This window comes from Fonsecaea erecta (genome assembly GCF_001651985.1).
Source record: "Fonsecaea erecta strain CBS 125763 chromosome Unknown Scaff1, whole genome shotgun sequence".
In the NCBI taxonomy this organism is placed as follows: domain Eukaryota; kingdom Fungi; phylum Ascomycota; class Eurotiomycetes; order Chaetothyriales; family Herpotrichiellaceae; genus Fonsecaea; species Fonsecaea erecta.
Genome location: NW_017387244.1, coordinates 1,038,961 through 1,055,335, shown reverse-complemented (window position 1 = coordinate 1,055,335; position 16,375 = coordinate 1,038,961). Strand labels below are relative to the sequence as shown.

Sequence of the window (16,375 nt, the reverse complement as noted above, 5' to 3'; positions counted from 1 at the left end):
TTGCAAAAGAGCTTCCTGTGTACACGGGGGGACGTGGGAAAGAAAAGTCAGACATCCACCGTCGACTACTACTACTTATCTATTCAATACCATCTCACACAAAGATGGCGGTTGCACAGTTAGTCTCTCTCTTCGAGACTCTCCACGAAGAAGCATCCATTAAACCAATGCCCAGGAGCTTTCGCAGCCACACCTCGTCCTCGAAAGTCCGCCTCCATCTCCAGACCATCTTCAGTCACAACCCTCTGCACCGATCGTCGGCAAAGAGCCCCTCCGGCAACATGACCTCGACCTCGTCCTCGTCCACGTCATCATCCATCCATTCCTCGCCCAGTTCCTCCTACAGCAGCTTTGGCCGCCGACAACTAGTACCTACCCACGACCTCGACTCGGCCGTCCTCTCCCCCATGTCAGCACTGTCGAGCCACCATATCCGGCGCCAACCCTCTGCCATCGACCTCGTCCTCGAGGCGGAACGGTACGCCGATGAAGCTGAGATGATCGGGCTAGGACTGCTGGAACCCAGACCCAGAGCCAACACGACTGCTTCGACAACAACATCCTCTACACAGTGCTCCATGATGGAGTTCATGAATGAGACCATGCAAACGCCGGTGGTGTTGGATGGGATCTTTGAGGTCATGGAACGTGCATAAGCATGACCCGTGACCGCTTTGAGGACTCGGGCAGACACAGACGAAGCCAGACGATGCAGTCAAGCTTCCTCGCATGGATCTCTACTTTTTTTTTTCTTTTCGGTAGACCATGGTCAACCGAGCGCATCTTTTTCTTTCCACAATTCTTTAGGGGGAAGGGGGGGATATGTGGGAGGCAACACGAAATTTATGATGTATGCAAAACGCGCAGTGAAATGCCTCCTTCTTTGGGCTCGATTTCTGGGAAACATCTTCGGGGAATTGGTAACTGGGGAACAGGAGGTCATGTATTTTATGATACCACTTATAGCAGGCTAATACAGAGGCACGCAGAGAGCGATCTCTTGGAAAAGCGTTCTGTTTCTCTCTTTTCCTTTTGTGTTTTGTGATATTACATCAAATGTACTGTAGATTGCCAATGTCTCAGCCGCCTGTTGCTATGCAAGGTCGTAGTCAGCAGCCGCAGCAAGGGTGCGTTGCAATTGGTACATTTGTATGCATGTACTGGTTGGGGGGCTCCAGCATTGGGGTCTCGAAGAGGTAGTGTCGGTCGGTCTCTAAGTAACAAGAGTGAGTCTCGGTCTAGGTACTGCGTATACCATAGGCTGTCAGTCCGCAGTTGGTGGTTGTAACGGTTCGGGTAAGATGTATTACCTCGTAGGGTGGTTTTGCCACTGCTCCTCCAGGATCAGCAGAGTTTCAACGCTGAGTCAAAGCCCCCAGGCCCCAGCTTACCTAAAGGCAGTAAAACCAGCAAGTTTGTGAGATGGGCGCCTCTAGGAATCTGGCCGGAGCGGGGAGTTGTGTCATCACAGGCCTAGTGACCCCCGTTACGGACGTACCTTGTTCGCTTAAGCTGCCTCGGTGAAGAGGACGCAATTATCTGATTACTATTCACTATTCACCCTCAAGACCCGTCCTGCCCTTTTCCGGTCTGGCATCACTTTCTGCCAGCTGCACATGGATGACACCAACTGCCTCTTCGAGCCCCGAGTCCATCTGAAGTGCCCTTTCGTGATGCTCTAGCCAGCCCTTCCAGGATCTTCCGGCGCTCGCTCGGGGTTCAAGACCTGCCATGCCATCATCAATCGGCCTTTCTCTCTCTTGGACGAACGACACGGGCCATTTGGGTTTGGACAAGGTGATGAGCCACCCTCGTCGCTTTATAGGGGAAACATCGTCTGACTTCCAACTCCTTCCCTCCTCGATTCCCGCCCCGTCGTTCTCGACCCTCTCCGTGGGGCTCTGACTAATTTCGTGGGCCCCTGTGGTCAGGCAGGTTAAAGCAGCGATCCATCAGACGGGCAGTTTAGTATTACAAGCTGCCTCTCGCTGTTTGGGGGAGACGGGGACTTGTCTCTCGAGACAGACAGAGACGGACTCCACGCCTTCCCATTACTGTTGACCAAACTGCCCACCTGACTGTGGTGTTGTGGACACAACACAGACAATTGATTTGTGTAGCGCGGGAAAGAGAGCAAGAAAGAGAATAAACAAATCCTCCATCACCGCTCAAGAGGGCAAGACTCCTGGATCGATAGCCATTGCTGAGCAACCCAGACCAACGGAATAGCCAGCCAGTCCTAGGCACGTCTGCCCTGTTGCTCCATTGGGGAATTTCGAACTTGGGCCAGACAACAAAACCAACCCCGAGAACAAACGAGCCCCGTGCTTGGACCCCCGGAAGTTTCTGTTCACGGGTTGTTGGTCATTATTATTCCCAGACGGCTTCTCCGACTTCAGGCAGTCCACGCAACCTTTCTCTCTGTAAGGTTCAGTAATCACCTCCGGCCGGGCCCATCTGGACTCGAGGCCATGTCCGTCGCTATGCAGACATACAGGCCAACACAGGTTGGCGAGCGCACATATTCATCGCTTCAGTCACTGCTCGACGACCCCGCCCAGCTCTTCATGTCGTCCAACTCGATCCAGCGTCCTATGGGTGGGGATCTGGATATCTTGTCGGCTTCTCGCTACCCCCAGGGACTGATGCAGCCTTACGAAGAGATGGCTGAGAATCCTCGCAAGCGCAAGGCCGCAACCGCGTCCAACCACTTGTACGGAGGCATTGTCTTGGCCACTGCTGCTCCCAGTGACGGGGATCATTCATCCTCTGGAGAACAGGACCAAGCGTCCACCCAAAAGAAGTCCCGGTCGACCAAGCGTGCGTCGGTGGCCGCCAACGATGGGGACGACCAAGCCACTGAAAAGAAGCAACGGGGTCGACCGAGACTCGACACCCACGACGAAACGGCGGCCGATCGTCGGCGCACGCAGATCCGGCTGGCGCAGAGAGCTTCCGGCACCGCAAGGAAACCACCATCTCGGCGCTGAAGCAAAAGGTCACCGACCTCCAGACCACCATCGAGCACATGAACAAGACCTTTCTGACCCTCCATGACAACATGGTCGACGCCGGCATCTTGACCTCGCACTATTCCCTGGGCCGCCAGCTCCAGGCCGCCACCGAGGAATTCGTCGCTTTGTCCAAGATCGCCACACCCGAGTCCGACGAGGAAGAAGAGGCGGCCATTGCCAAAATCACCAAGGGCGGCGATGGCGGAAAGCCCTCGTCCGAAGCAGGTGAGAGCAGCAACAGGAGATCTAGTGCCCCGCTGGGCGGCTCCAAGACCTCGTCACGAGGCGCAGCGACAAAGACTAATAATGTACGTCGGGCGGTTAGTTTCGATCAGAGCTCTACCGACGCGGATGCCGATGTGGAAGAGCTTCCTCTGATCGCCAACAACAAAGAGGACCACCCGTTGGTCGCGCTTTCGGAGACGGCCTGGTCGACGGACAACTCTAACCTCCACGGCCTGAATGACCTGATGTCCTTCAATGCTATCGTTCCCGACGTCGTCCTGTTCGACGACCCCCACGAGAAAGTCGTCATCGAACGCCCGCTCAAGCCCTCCTACCAGGCCGAGGGTTCCTACACGTACAGCTTCCAGGAGACGACCTTCGCCCGCCGCCTCCACCGCATGTGTCTCGAGCGAGCATTCCGCAACTTGACCAATCCGGACGTCGACCCGGAGTACATCAAGCGGGCGTTCCGCTTCACCTTCTGCTTCTCCAACCGCAAGCGGATGCTGCAGCGGTTTCAGGAGATGCTTAAGCGCAAGGCCGGCGAGTCACTCGAGAACTGGAACGTGCCCTTCTTCCACATCGGCGGTGCGGGTACGCACTCCCCCCGCCGCGACGAGGGCGGCAACCCCATCTACCCACCGAACATGATCAGTCCTGCCAAGGCGTTCGGCCCACAGCCCTACGTGCAGGCCGAAACGCCGCGGATGGAGACGTCGGTGCAGGAGATGCTTGAGAACATCGGCTTTGGGGGCGTGTGGTTCGATAGCCACGACGTGGAGGAGTATCTCAAAAGCAATGGCATCTACCTCGACGGCCAGAGCAGCTTCATCGAAGTCGACCCCAGCGTCCTGCCACGAGTCAAGGCCTCCCTGCTGTCCTCCAGCGACGGAACGTCGAGCTCAGACCGCAGCCCCCTCGACGCGGGTCTGCGCACTCCCAGTCCCATCCTCATTGCCGAAGGTCTCGCCGATCCCATCACCGACCCGTTCATCGCCCGTGAGCTGGGCGAGATGTTTGCCCGGCCGAGCACGTTATTCCCACCCTCTTCCTCCTCTTCCTCCTCCGCCTCGTCCGCCGCCGCCCCCGCCGCCACCACCACCTCCGCGTCACAGAGCAATGCAAAACCCGCCGACGATCCGTGGGCCGACTTCACTGGGCTCACCGCCGCATCTTCGCCACCGACCTTCTCGGACCTGCTGAGCCGACGACCGAATCTGCTCACCTTTGACGTGGAGATGTTCCTGGAGCGCATGATTCTTGGGAGCGCGTGCCTGGGCCGGGCTCCCGGCTTCCGCAAGGAGACGATCGACGAGGCGCTGATGATGAGTCTGCAGGAGAGCTTTTGAGGGATCTTTAATTGGGGAATTTGTGTGAGGGAAAGGGGGAGCGCAAGGAAAACAAAGACAGAAGGCACACGGAACACGTCTCAATGTTTGGAGGCCAAGGAAAACACATATACCGCCGGGGTGGATAGGATAAGGTTGATCCAAAAATGGATCTTGGGCAACAATCAGCCTATTCTTAGTTAATTATAAGAAATATTTCTCTATTTCTGTATTTATTCATCGGTCATAGCTCAACGGGTCTACATTAGCACTCCTCCTCCCCCACTCGTCCTTAGTACTTCATACTCCATACATCATACTTTACAGCTATCCATTCGTTATTTAACGGTGTGGATATCATCACCTTCGCACAGTGACGGGAACGCGGACCTACCGTCATACCTGGACCATCAATCCATTGTAACTGGTAATCAAGAGAGCTATGTAATTTAATTACTTAGGAGGAGCCGGATGTGGTGGAACCATGCGAACTTGAGTCAGGTCACGTGTTCCTGCCTCACAGTCATTGTACCGTACCACGCGCACCTACAGGGGGGCAACAACTTGTGCTGACGGCTTCTGATCAGCTGCTGTCTATGTAACAGGGGGAGATGGAATGGAGCAGCAGAGGGCAGAGAGCGGAGAGCGGAGAGAGGCGAGTCTTTCTGTCTTTTCCTTCTTTTCTTCTTTCTTTTGTGTGACATATTACCGACCTACTGTAGACAGCTCTCGAGAGACGGACAACATGACTAGACAGGCAAGCAAAGCAAAGCAAAGCAATTCAGCCATTCATGCAACCAAGTATCTAAACTTAACCTTTTGAGTGTGGGTGTGGGTTGTGGTTGTGGTGTGCTTGAAGTTGCCTACCGCCGCAGACTCGAGAGAGATGTCGCCGTTGGGGCCATTGGACGGAAGAAGCCTCGGACCGGCCCCAGCAGCGCACTATTTAGTATCTACAGTGTTATAGTACGAAATACCGATAACTACATAATTAATACCTTCCCTTCCCCCGGTACTGTAGAACGTAATAAGTTAGAGACAGTACGTGCTGCTTGCTGCGTATTATATATTAACTACCCCCACGGCGTGTGCTCCATTTCGATTGTGATGTGCAGCTTGGTTTTTCCCCTTGCAAATTTCCCCACCACCACCACCTGCTCCTCCTTCTCTTGCGCCCCCCACCTTTTTGTTCATAGTTCCTTTTTCCCCCTCCGCTTTTTGATCAAGTTTTTCTTCGCATCGCCAGTGGCGACCCTGCAGATGTGCATCCGATATACCATGGTAGTTTTAATCCAGGCAGCATGCTGTTGTGGTTGTGGTTGTTGTCGTTGATGTTATCTCGGCCTATGTCGTGTTTATGCCTGCCTGCCTTACCTATCTATCTTCCGCCCAACAAAAGCGCGAGGTCTGACCGCCTGAACAACTGGCCGGCTGAGGACCGTCGGGATGATCATATCGTTGGCACCCAAACCCCGCGATATGTACTGTGTACATTGTCTGTACATTGTATGTGTGTATGTATATATATGGTCGGCACTTTAGGAGGTTCTTGCCAAGGTTGCTCAGCAGGGTGGGTATGATGCCAAGCACGTAGATCGTAGGAGACGCTATGAGTTCCTGCTTCCAATTCTGCGTGTACATCGGTGTCGGTGTCAGTGTCGTCGTCGTTTATATTCCTGTGGGTAAATATCACTGAATCTGTGGCGTCACATGATAAAGATGAAGATATATATATATATATATATATATGTGTGTGTGTGTGTGTGTGTGTGTAGGTGCAAAGCAAACCCGGAAAGAAACTCGTGTGTGTGTGTGTGTGTGTGTGTGTATGTGTGTGTGTGCGAGTATGGACTGTACTCGGTATCTAGAAGAGAGGAAACGATGGATGCGCTCTCGGGGAGGTATAGTGGTGGGCCAGACAGCCAGAGTCAAGAAGGGAAAAAAAGAAGAGGCGGGGAAACGGAGAAAAGGAAACACACAACGGGAATAGGAAACTGTGAGGTTTTAATATTGGTACAATGCATCCGTCCTCATGTAGCTCGTTCGTTCATTCATTCATTCATGTCTTTTATGCAACTGATCGGTCGATCGCTCGCTCATTTCCTCCAAAGATAGTTCGTCAGTCCGCTGAAATGCAATTGCTCGAAGTAATGCTAGTGGGACATCTCTCGCTTGGCGTAGCGTTGTCAGATGTCCACCCAAACCCTCAAAACACCGTGAACCCCCGTTCCCTCGCCCTCTTCCATCAATTCTGTCGCACCCGGGGTATCATCTTATGCAAAATGGCCGGAAAACCAAAGTAACAAGCACGGCCCCATCCATTCTCCGTGACAACGAGAGAGACTCCAATCCAGGACCCATCCAAAATGTATACTCTGCGTTAAAGCTGGTGACGTTGTAACAGCAACTCTTCGTAACTGCCCGGGCTGATTTCAGTGTAATTGGATGACACGGCCACCGAACCCACCGACACCTTGTACTGTATGTAGTAGACTCTGCCTCGACCAGCTTCAGCTTTATTCTTGGCGTCGCTTCCTTCGTCTGGTCGTAACTCCTGGTCTCCACAGGTATCCGCGGCAGTTGTACTCCCCACAGTGGCACTTCACCAAATCCTCCGAGGGCTGCCCTTCGTCGTATGCACCCTTACTTTCATAAGAGATGCAGATCTCCCGGCCAGCTTTGATGTCTTTGATAGCGAAAAAGGCGAGGTCATAGACCCTCCTGTCCCCTCTGTTGGTCTGCACAGGTACACATATCGTATTCGGATTGCAGCTGTGATTGACAAATCGCATGGCAGACCCAAAGTACTCCCCATCAACGTGATAGGGCTCTTTGTTATCTAATCTGCTGAACCAGTCCAGTGAAAAGACATAGCTAGCCTGGTGCTCTTCTGCCGGGTCTTCTCGGATCACCAGTTCGTGCTCGGTCATGACCTCGCCGAGGTATCGTTCGATGAATTGACCCTTGACAATATCTTTCGACGAGCGGACGCCAAACCCGCACTTCTCGGTCTGGAAGATTTCTAGAGGAACCGTGCGTCCCTTGCACACAACCCGATTCCAGCAGTCACCGCCACATCCGCAATGCTCGTTACATTCCGTTATTTCCTGGCGGTTTTCTTGTTCTTCCTGGTGACAAATAATGAAGTCGTCCGAGAGAACGATGATGCCGTCGGGTCGACGGACATAGATTTCGACCTGGGTCTCACGGCCTTCGACTTCCTTCGTCAAGCACTTACAGGCGGATAGTGTGCAATCTGTGCAGTCGCAGCCCGAGTTCGTCGAAGGTGGCGCCATCTTGACTTTAGGACTGATGATGTAATGGTCGATAAACTGGAATTTGCCAGGCAGTCGTCGATCGTTGATTTCGTTGGAGAAAGTCAAAGGAGGGTATACCTCTTCTTGAAAGCGGCTGATGAGGATATCCCGTGCTGCTCGAGCGGGATGGATAGGGGTTTTACCGAGACTGAGTTGGTTCAACGGCCCGGAGTGAGATCCAATCTCTAGTTTGATTCTGCTTCGGTCAGTCTTCTTCTTCTTCTTCGAGGCCGCACTGCGCATGAGCTCGAGGTCTTCATCCTCAGCGCCGAACACCGTGGAGAATCCTGTTGTTCCGAAATGCTGCTCTACCAGGTCCGGCTTTTCGTAGGCGATCTTCGAAGACTGCTTGAGCTGTGCCAAAAGTGCATTCTTTTCGGTGTCAAGCTGAGTCTTAGACTGTGGTAAAGGGCCCTGAAACTTTTTGAGAAGGTCCTTGGGTTGAGGGTCAATCACCACCTCAATGTTGGGTCGGTGTTTCACCTCTTTAGAATCCCATTTTGGTCGTGGAATATCGATCGAGAACTTGTTCGAGGGGGAGGTCGTGTCATGTCCGTTGGTGCTCATCGAGCTCTTCTTTGTTTCCGACTTGATAAGTGGCCCGGGAGCAAGACACATTGCACGATCGAAATCGGTTTTTAGTGTCGATTGTGGGCGGCATTGGCTCTCGGACGACGATATAGCCGCGAGTATTTGATCAAAGGCACAAGTATGACGGGCCTCTGACTTTGTACCAGTCCTTGTCGGCAGGGAATTCGTTACCGACTGCCATTCCGGGTCGTCAGGGGGAATAGTAGGTGAATCCTGGCTCAGATCTATGATTATCGTCGGACTCGTTGCTCCATTTCGTGTTGGGCCACGTGACGAAGTGGATGCTGGACGCGGGTGGGTCTTGGCGGACTGTGGAAGGACAGGATGAGATTGTAAGCCATGTGTTGTCGGAGTATGAGATTTCTGGCGCTTAGAGAGGGGTGATGGAGGTGTCTGGAGTAAGTTAGGATCCAAACTGGGAAAGCCACATCGACGCAAGTGCTTATGTACACGATTTGGGGATCCACGCGCGAGGGTAACTCACATCTTCGTCAGAATCCAACCAGATCACCGGCACCCCTGATCGCCTCTGCAGGTGCGTTAATGTGGTTAGTTTTTCCATTCTCAAAGGCCAAATGACAGTCCAGACATGGGGGTTACACAGATGAGGGTGTCATCCCCTCCCTAGGGTTAAAAAGAGTTACGCGACTCAGGAACGCGTATGGGACAGCCGTGAATAGGGCTGACCAGTAAGCTGGAAGTAAAGACACAAACCGGGTGACGTGAAACATAAATGAGGCCGCCAAAAAGAGCCTTACATACCTCATGTTCTCTGGTCTGATCAAAATTGCGTTTAACAGCAGCAGATCCGTGTAGTCTCACCGCCATAGCAATCCCTATACCCCCTGCCCCGGCGTCAGGACTCGGCATTATCCAAGTTTCGACGGTCATTCGTGGAAGGGATTTAATATCAAGCTTAAAATCGGTGGTACAAGGTGTAGTCAGGATGGTGGTGGAAAGTTAGTGGTTTTGGTAGAAGAATAGAAGTTGAATTAAGTCGTACACCTGCCTCGAGACTGAGAGGGAGTGGCAGCCGTGCCAAGACGAACAACAACGCTAATCCTGATATGACCCACTTCTATCTCCATAACATAACTTCATGGCCATCTCACTTTCAAGTCTAAGTTTGCATTCAGATATTATGATAATTATCTTTAGCGATTCAAGATATTATGGGAATAACAGCGAGCTCCGAGGGGTCAAATTGTGAAAAAGAAAGGACCCCGCCAGATCGCTTAAGCGAAGCACGTAGGCAACCCGGAAAGCCTGGCGTTCCTGCACAAGGGGAGACCGGGGGGTTAACTAGCATGCTCTATGAAATAATCCAAACATCTCACAGACAAGAGGCTTTTCTAGAAAATATGAGGTTTGTGTAGCGGCTTCTGGCTGGCGGATGTCTCACTCCAATGACATAAAATCCCGAGTTTTTGCCGAGAACCATGGGATCGACGCCGTACCAAGTACTCGGTACCTCGTATATTGTGCTTCTTGTAAGTTTAATATGGGGAAAAGAAGCTTATCCTAAAAATTAACAATGTCCTGAGAACACCTACTCGTCTGAGTCTACATTCCTGTTTAACCTCATCCCACTGTCTGATGCCTAGCTGGATATCTCCGCAGGTTCCCCAACCTTGGAGCATCATAAAAGCCATGTCTATCGCACGTGGAATTCGCGTCAGCAAAGCTGTCGGCTACACTTACACTCTTCTGCAGGTTTAATTTCAGACCTAACTGACCTTTTCACCGGCCATTTATCGAAACTTGAGCATCAGCTCCAGGGTATGTGCGTCACATCGTCTGCGTCGGATTTGCATCCCCGGTTAAGAGGCTAGTAACCCGTCGACCGTGCTCCCCGTCTCCTGCTCTGCAGGTGCCGAAGCACATGTTGTTTCCGCCACGAATTGTGCCAGGCGTCGATTCACACGTAGTTCTGAAATGTATCCCTTCCGAACTGCATGCATATCATGGCTCTCCCAGGCTCAGACCTTCTCCTTCATCCTCCGCATCATCCATATCATCGTCAAATCCCATCCCCTCTTCGCCCTCCATCTCATCCTCCAAGCCGCCGACAAGGTATTTCTCGCCTTTTCCTTCCGTAGCATCACTAACGACATTCCCGTCCTGCACCTCGCAGTTTGTCAACGAGCACTTATTGCCAATCTTGGCCTTCTTGCCAACAACCGTGCCTGTCAAGACACATTTATCCCCGATCGTGGCGCCATCCATGATAACACAGCCCGTGATTCGGCTGCCGGTGCCGATGGCGACGGAGGCGCCGATAACGCTGTTCTTGATGACGCACTGCGTCGCGATGGTGCTGTTGCTATCAATGAGAGTGTCTGAGCGAGAAATCGTCACTCGCGGCGCGATGGTGGCGGTGGGATGGATTTTGGCTGGATGAGAGAACGGTGGAACCGCGGATTTGGTGCTGAGGCACTCTTCGATCGATGGCTGTTTTGCAAGGGAGAGTGAAACCGAGAGTAGGAGTGGCGTCGTGTCCACCCGGCGCACCAAGGGTGCATCTGGGGTTGAAGGAAGGATGTATGAGAGCATGGGAGGAACGAGCGGGACCGGTCCTGATTCCTCGGAAGTTTGCGATTCGCTGTCTGCCGAGAGGATTCTGTCTTCGGAGCCTCTCTGCACTCTCGATGCGAGTCGGGCTGTACGTGGTGCCTCGGTCGGTTGGGGTAGACGATGGTTTGTGACATGAGTACTGCTCAATGATAACAGGTCCACTTCCTCCTCAATCGGCCGTTCATGTGAAGGGACTTCATTCTCCGCTGAGCTGAGACGGTGTGAGAATATCTTCCGTGCACCGAATCGGGCGCGATAGCTGGGTTTGCGCCATTCAGCTTTGGCCCACGTCCCCACGAGATCTTCACTGACGGACTCAAAGTCTTCGTTCAACTTGGCGAAATCCTTCACCCAGAAGGGAAAGAAGTAGATGTGCGAGTCGCGGTATTTGGTCATGCACTTGATCGCCCCGTACTTGCGGAGGAGTGACTGTCGAATCTTCCACGACTTGTCCTCCTCGCACTGGTCCCACAGCTCGGACATGGGCATCGTCCAGACCAGTTTGCGAAGGACGCCCTGGGCTTGTAGAGTGGCAGTCTTGGAGAGAGGTAGATTGTGTTCTGGGTCGAGTTTCGAGGTACACATGAAGTCGCATTCTTCGCCTTTTACGCTTTCCTCCCGATCCACTGTGTTGTACCATATCGAAAGACCACCGCGCCGACCACGTCGTTCACCTCCCAGTGACGAGAGCTCGTTTCGTGACATGTCAAAGTCGAGGCCGGAACTGGCGCCGATCCCACCAGGGCCACCCAGCCGGGTAAAGTACGTCTCCAAGAAATGGTCTCCTGAAATATCGCAAATTAGGTCGCAGGGGAGCACCAAGAAATCTGATTTGATCACCTGCTGCACCTCTGGCAGTCTGAGCAATTCTGCGGTTGGCGTTGTGTACTCGAGGGATTCGGGGGCCAGGAGATCGGCAGAGGGAGAGGGAAGAGATGTGAGGTAAGGGTTTTGCGCCAGAGCGGCAGCAATTGTGTCCTTCGAGGTTGGTGGAGTAATAAGGGTGATGTCTGTCACGCCCATTCGATAACACCAATCCAAGACATACCAGACCATGGGCCGGTTTGCGACTTCAACCAGGGCCTTCGGATACTCTGCGGGGACACTGGTGAAGGTGCTGAGGCCGATGCCCGGACCACACAGGATCAGAGCCTGGAACCCCGTCTGAGGCATTTTGGTGGTCCTGGAGAAAAGATGCCTGGAAAATCCTTCAAATGCCGTCTGCGTCGTTATATGCGCGGCTCGCTGTGACTCATACCGAACAGGGTAATTCGACAGGGCGAAATTGCGCAGGGGGGATGGACTGGTCACTTCACCTTGACCCACGCCTTCGTCCTGATCGAGACTCAGCGCACGATACAGAGACGGTGGAACCGGTTGATATGGCGGAGTTGCTCCAGGCACACCCACGCGTCCTCGGACGATGGCTGAGAGGCGTAAAAATTGAATGCGCGGATTCAACGACTGTCGGGTCGGACTTTCGGTCGCGTTATCCGTCTCCTGGGTCTGGCGAAGCTCGTTGGCGAGAGAATCGATGCCGTCAACGTCACGCAGGAGACTGATATGATCTACTGCCTCAGAGGTCAAGCGAGTCTGCATGTAGGTGAGAGACTGTGTCATTCTGTCTGCGAAAATGGCGAGTCTGACGAAAGGGTCATTCAAGCTGGACTTGGCAAAGATCCACCACGTCAAGCCACGCAAAAAACGTCACATTTCTACAATCACGATGGACAGACGGGGGATTCGTGGGTTACACAGTCCAGTAGCTCATATTCATATTGTGCATACAGACGGTTTCTGTTCGATTCATCTTTACGCTGCCCCGGCACGGCATGAGCCAGCGCCTCTCTCCGTAGTCTCTCTTCGCTGGCGTGCTCGCCCTCATCAGTGCTCTGGCTGCGCTGCCTCCTGGGCTGCGCCCTCGCCATTCTGCTCTGCACCCTCCCCGGTGCCTGTGGCCTTTTCTGCATTCCAACCCTGTGCCAGGACTTGGTTGAGGGCGTCTTGGAAAATGTGGCAGTTGTAGTCGATCAACCCCTTCTTGTTCTTGGCGTCGTCGTTTTTGATGACGGTGACGAGGCAGAGGTACCTGAGTGGTGTGAGAATGATGTTGGGTCCTGCCGGGGGCCTCTCCTTACCGATTCATTTCCTTGAGATAGATCATGGTACCGTCATGGATTGTCATGGAAGACTCTGTCTCCTGCATCTGCTCGCCAAGAACCAAGCCGTGCTTGCGTTCGTGTCCGTAGAGGTCGGTGATGTCGACAATGACGTCGATGTAATCGGAACACATCTCATACACCTCCATGTCAATGGGTCTTGTGTCACTGGCGACGTAGATCTTGCTGAGGATGTCGAAAAGGTAGGCTTTGGCCATACCGCTGTTGTTGACAAGTGTGTTCATGAGGTTCTCCAAAGTGCCAAGGTGAGGAATCAGCTTTTGGACGACCTTACTGAATGCCTCGAAGATGGAGTAGTCGTAGATGGAGGTCATGTGGTAGCTGACGTTGGGGTTGATGTAGCCTGCGTCATTCAAGTCGTCACCGACACGCTGGGCGATGTCCTGGAAGATTTCAGCTCGGAATTCATCGTTCAAGCTGTCGATTTTGTGAATGAAGACCTCGACGTTGACGTGAGGAAAGGTTGTTTGCAGGTTGAGAATGGTGGTGGTCAACCGGTTCAAGGACTCGCTGTAGTCGTCTTGCGCGTCGATGACCCAGACGAGCGCTCCGATCTCAGAAAAGATTTCGTTGGTGTCAAACGTGGGATCGAAGTAGTCGATCTGTCCAGGAAAGTCCCAGACTTGGAAGTCCATGAAGGAGTGCATTGTGTCTTTCTGGATACGGGTGGTTGATTCGAGGAAAAGGGTCTCTTGGGGAGGCATCTTGTGGAAAACCACACTGGTGATGGATGACTTGCCGCTTCTACAACCTGGTCAGCGACTAGATACAGAAGGAACGGAAGCCGCCGTACCGGCGCTGGCCCATCAGCAACAGGCGTGGCTTGTTCTGGCGAAGTCGGCGATCCATGTCTTCTGATGTGATGGAAGAATGAGTTTGAGAGGTGGAAGGTGTCGGTTGTTGTTGCGACGAGGAGGAGGAAGAGGGAGACTCGACTGGGCGAGGGAAGGGTGGCTTGTCCGTGTTATGCGCACTCAGAGCCTGCTCTTCATCGCTTGGAGTTTTGAGAAACGGCCTGATGTCAATCGCGTCAGTCTTGGGAGGCTCAACGTAGGTGTAGGCGGCAGGAAAGTCAGAGATGCGATTGTGCCAAGCGTTGAGGGAGGCCATCCTCAGACGTTCTTCAAGAGACGCGCCACTAGTCGTGCTAGTCCCTTTGTCGTCGTCTCGGCGCTCCATCTTCATCGGGGGTTTGTGGGATAGAAAAAGCAGAGAGGGCGGAGTCGCCACGGCGACGGAAGGAACGACAAAAGATATACCCCATGTTTGTTTCTCAATCTTCACGGGTCTGGTACAATCCTCTGAATAGTTGCAATCAAGTTCATTGTGCTGCCTTCCTGCGTGTCTAGGCGAAACAGCCAGAGAAAGAGTGACTTACCACCCAATGTCGCCGGATTGTTCACTTTTGTATACCTTGCTGTTTATTCGGACGTTCCGACCCGACCGTATAGTTTCCGCATATACGGTCTGCTCAATCCAAATATGTCCCTTTTCTGGAGTCCTATATCAGCCACCCCAGTTCTGAAGGCCTAGGGATGGATGGTCACGATCCCGGTCCGGTCATCAGGGGATAGGAATTCACGACTGTACAAAAAAGCGAAAGAATCAACAAGGGTTGAGTGCTTGGGAGAATTGTCCAAAAGCGGCTGCGAAGACAACCAAGCCACTACACTGCTGCTCCCTTCACCTGTCTGGTGAGCCAAAAGCGATGCATTTGATCAACGCTGCAGCGTCAAAAGCTTTGCCGGACGTTGAGCTGAAGGCTCGGCATGGAAGTACATTTCTCCGCACAGGGATCAGTACGGCGGAGTTCAAGATACGGCTACGAAGGAATTACATATACGGTCGAGTGTGCAACTCTCCAGCACCGCTCTTCTTGGCGATCATAACGGCCATAACACCTCCGTGACGTCAGTATGAGCTTACAAACACAGCGTTGTGACCAGCGGGTTGGCTAATGCATGTCCTCTGAATGTGGTAAACAGAAATATCCCTTTTCGGATCACATTCAGCCGTGGTGGTCGCTTAGCAGGCGTGTTCTCGCTCCCTTCATCACCACCCAGAGATGGATTATATACTCCGTACACTACTGTGTACGGTGTACGGAGGTACCCGTCGTTACGCCCGAATCGCCAAGGAGAGAATCTGATTCTCATCCCTTGCCCCACCACGCAAACACGGCCAACAAGGCTCGAAAACTAATACGGGGAGTATCACGCCCGTTTGAAATCCACACAAGGGAATCCAGAGTGTCAGCAGGACGTTGTTAAGGATATTTCTCGGCCGCCTCAGCCGCAAGGTCCAGTATGAGACGGAAAGTGAGGAAGTTAGGGGTGTGAGCAAACCTACCGATAACAGGTTTCCCAAACACAATAGCGTTTGAGTACCTTGAGCATTAAGTAATAAAAGGCGAACAATGACGGAAATCATTTGCCGCCAGACGGTAATGTGGCGCCAGGGCCGTCGTTCCGTCAGATCCGTATTCCAGAGACTCCAACAGTACGCAATGTGGATATTGGGCCCGGGAATTCCACTGGGTGGATGATCGTCATTACATGAAGAACGTGCTTTTTTTGTTCCGGCATGTCCCTGCATTCACCGATTGGGATACGGACCTCAACACTCTTCCTCCTCCTTTGTTCTCATACTCATCATTGGTATCACACTCAATGGCCGCTGTTTTCAGCTCTTCGTATCAACATGGATTAATAAATCCACCCCACATGCCTTAGAAATGCATCTTCCGTCTGCGAACCCTGGCTGCCTCGAAATCAGCCGACAGGCTTATCGTCCTTCTCACCCTTCGGATGGAATATTCTTCGCATCAGCCTCCCACACCAAGTGTAATACGCTATGATTCACGATTAGCAGTCTGACATAATGCTACGCTGCTTGCCAGCCTAACGCACGCTGACCATCTTGGCATCGATTCCGCCCACCGCCTTCCCTAGTCGTTATTTTGCTCTCCCCTGGCGTCAAGGCTGCGTGCCGTTTCCGTATCCACCCTTTTTTGGTCACCATTTAATATCTTAATCCCAAATCCTGCCGGTCCCTGGGGGGATCGCCCTGCTGGCAGCAGAGGAAGGAGCATGAGCATGTGAAACCTGTCATATTATATCTGTAACTATTAACCTTGAAAGTTTTTG

At 52.8% G+C, this 16,375-nt stretch overlaps 5 protein-coding genes across 5 annotated transcripts; 2 read left to right on the top strand and 3 right to left on the bottom strand.

Annotated features, from left to right (window-relative positions):
- Positions 1–104: 104 nt before the first annotated feature.
- On the top strand, positions 105–656 carry AYL99_00358 (hypothetical protein; the record flags this gene model as incomplete). The annotated part of the gene is made up of 1 exon (XM_018831874.1): positions 105–656. The coding sequence occupies one exon, from the start codon at positions 105–107 to the stop codon at positions 654–656; it is 552 nt and encodes a 183-aa protein (XP_018697753.1).
- Positions 657–2,471: 1,815 nt separating this feature from the next.
- Positions 2,472–4,588, top strand: AYL99_00357 (hypothetical protein; the record flags this gene model as incomplete). The annotated part of the gene is made up of 2 exons (XM_018831873.1): positions 2,472–2,919; positions 2,949–4,588. The coding sequence occupies 2 exons, from the start codon at positions 2,472–2,474 to the stop codon at positions 4,586–4,588; spliced, it is 2,088 nt and encodes a 695-aa protein (XP_018697752.1).
- A 2,495-nt stretch (positions 4,589–7,083) lies between these two features.
- On the bottom strand, positions 7,084–8,451 carry AYL99_00356 (hypothetical protein; the record flags this gene model as incomplete). Its single annotated transcript, XM_018831872.1, has 1 exon — positions 7,084–8,451. One exon carries the CDS (start codon positions 8,449–8,451, stop codon positions 7,084–7,086), a length of 1,368 nt encoding a protein of 455 aa, XP_018697751.1.
- A 1,986-nt stretch (positions 8,452–10,437) lies between these two features.
- On the bottom strand, positions 10,438–12,669 carry AYL99_00355 (hypothetical protein; the record flags this gene model as incomplete). Its single annotated transcript, XM_018831871.1, has 1 exon — positions 10,438–12,669. The coding sequence occupies one exon, from the start codon at positions 12,667–12,669 to the stop codon at positions 10,438–10,440; it is 2,232 nt and encodes a 743-aa protein (XP_018697750.1).
- Positions 12,670–12,933: 264 nt separating this feature from the next.
- Positions 12,934–14,408, bottom strand: AYL99_00354 (hypothetical protein; the record flags this gene model as incomplete). The annotated part of the gene is made up of 3 exons (XM_018831870.1): positions 12,934–13,138; positions 13,188–13,973; positions 14,023–14,408. The coding sequence occupies 3 exons, from the start codon at positions 14,406–14,408 to the stop codon at positions 12,934–12,936; spliced, it is 1,377 nt and encodes a 458-aa protein (XP_018697749.1).
- Positions 14,409–16,375: the final 1,967 nt, after the last annotated feature.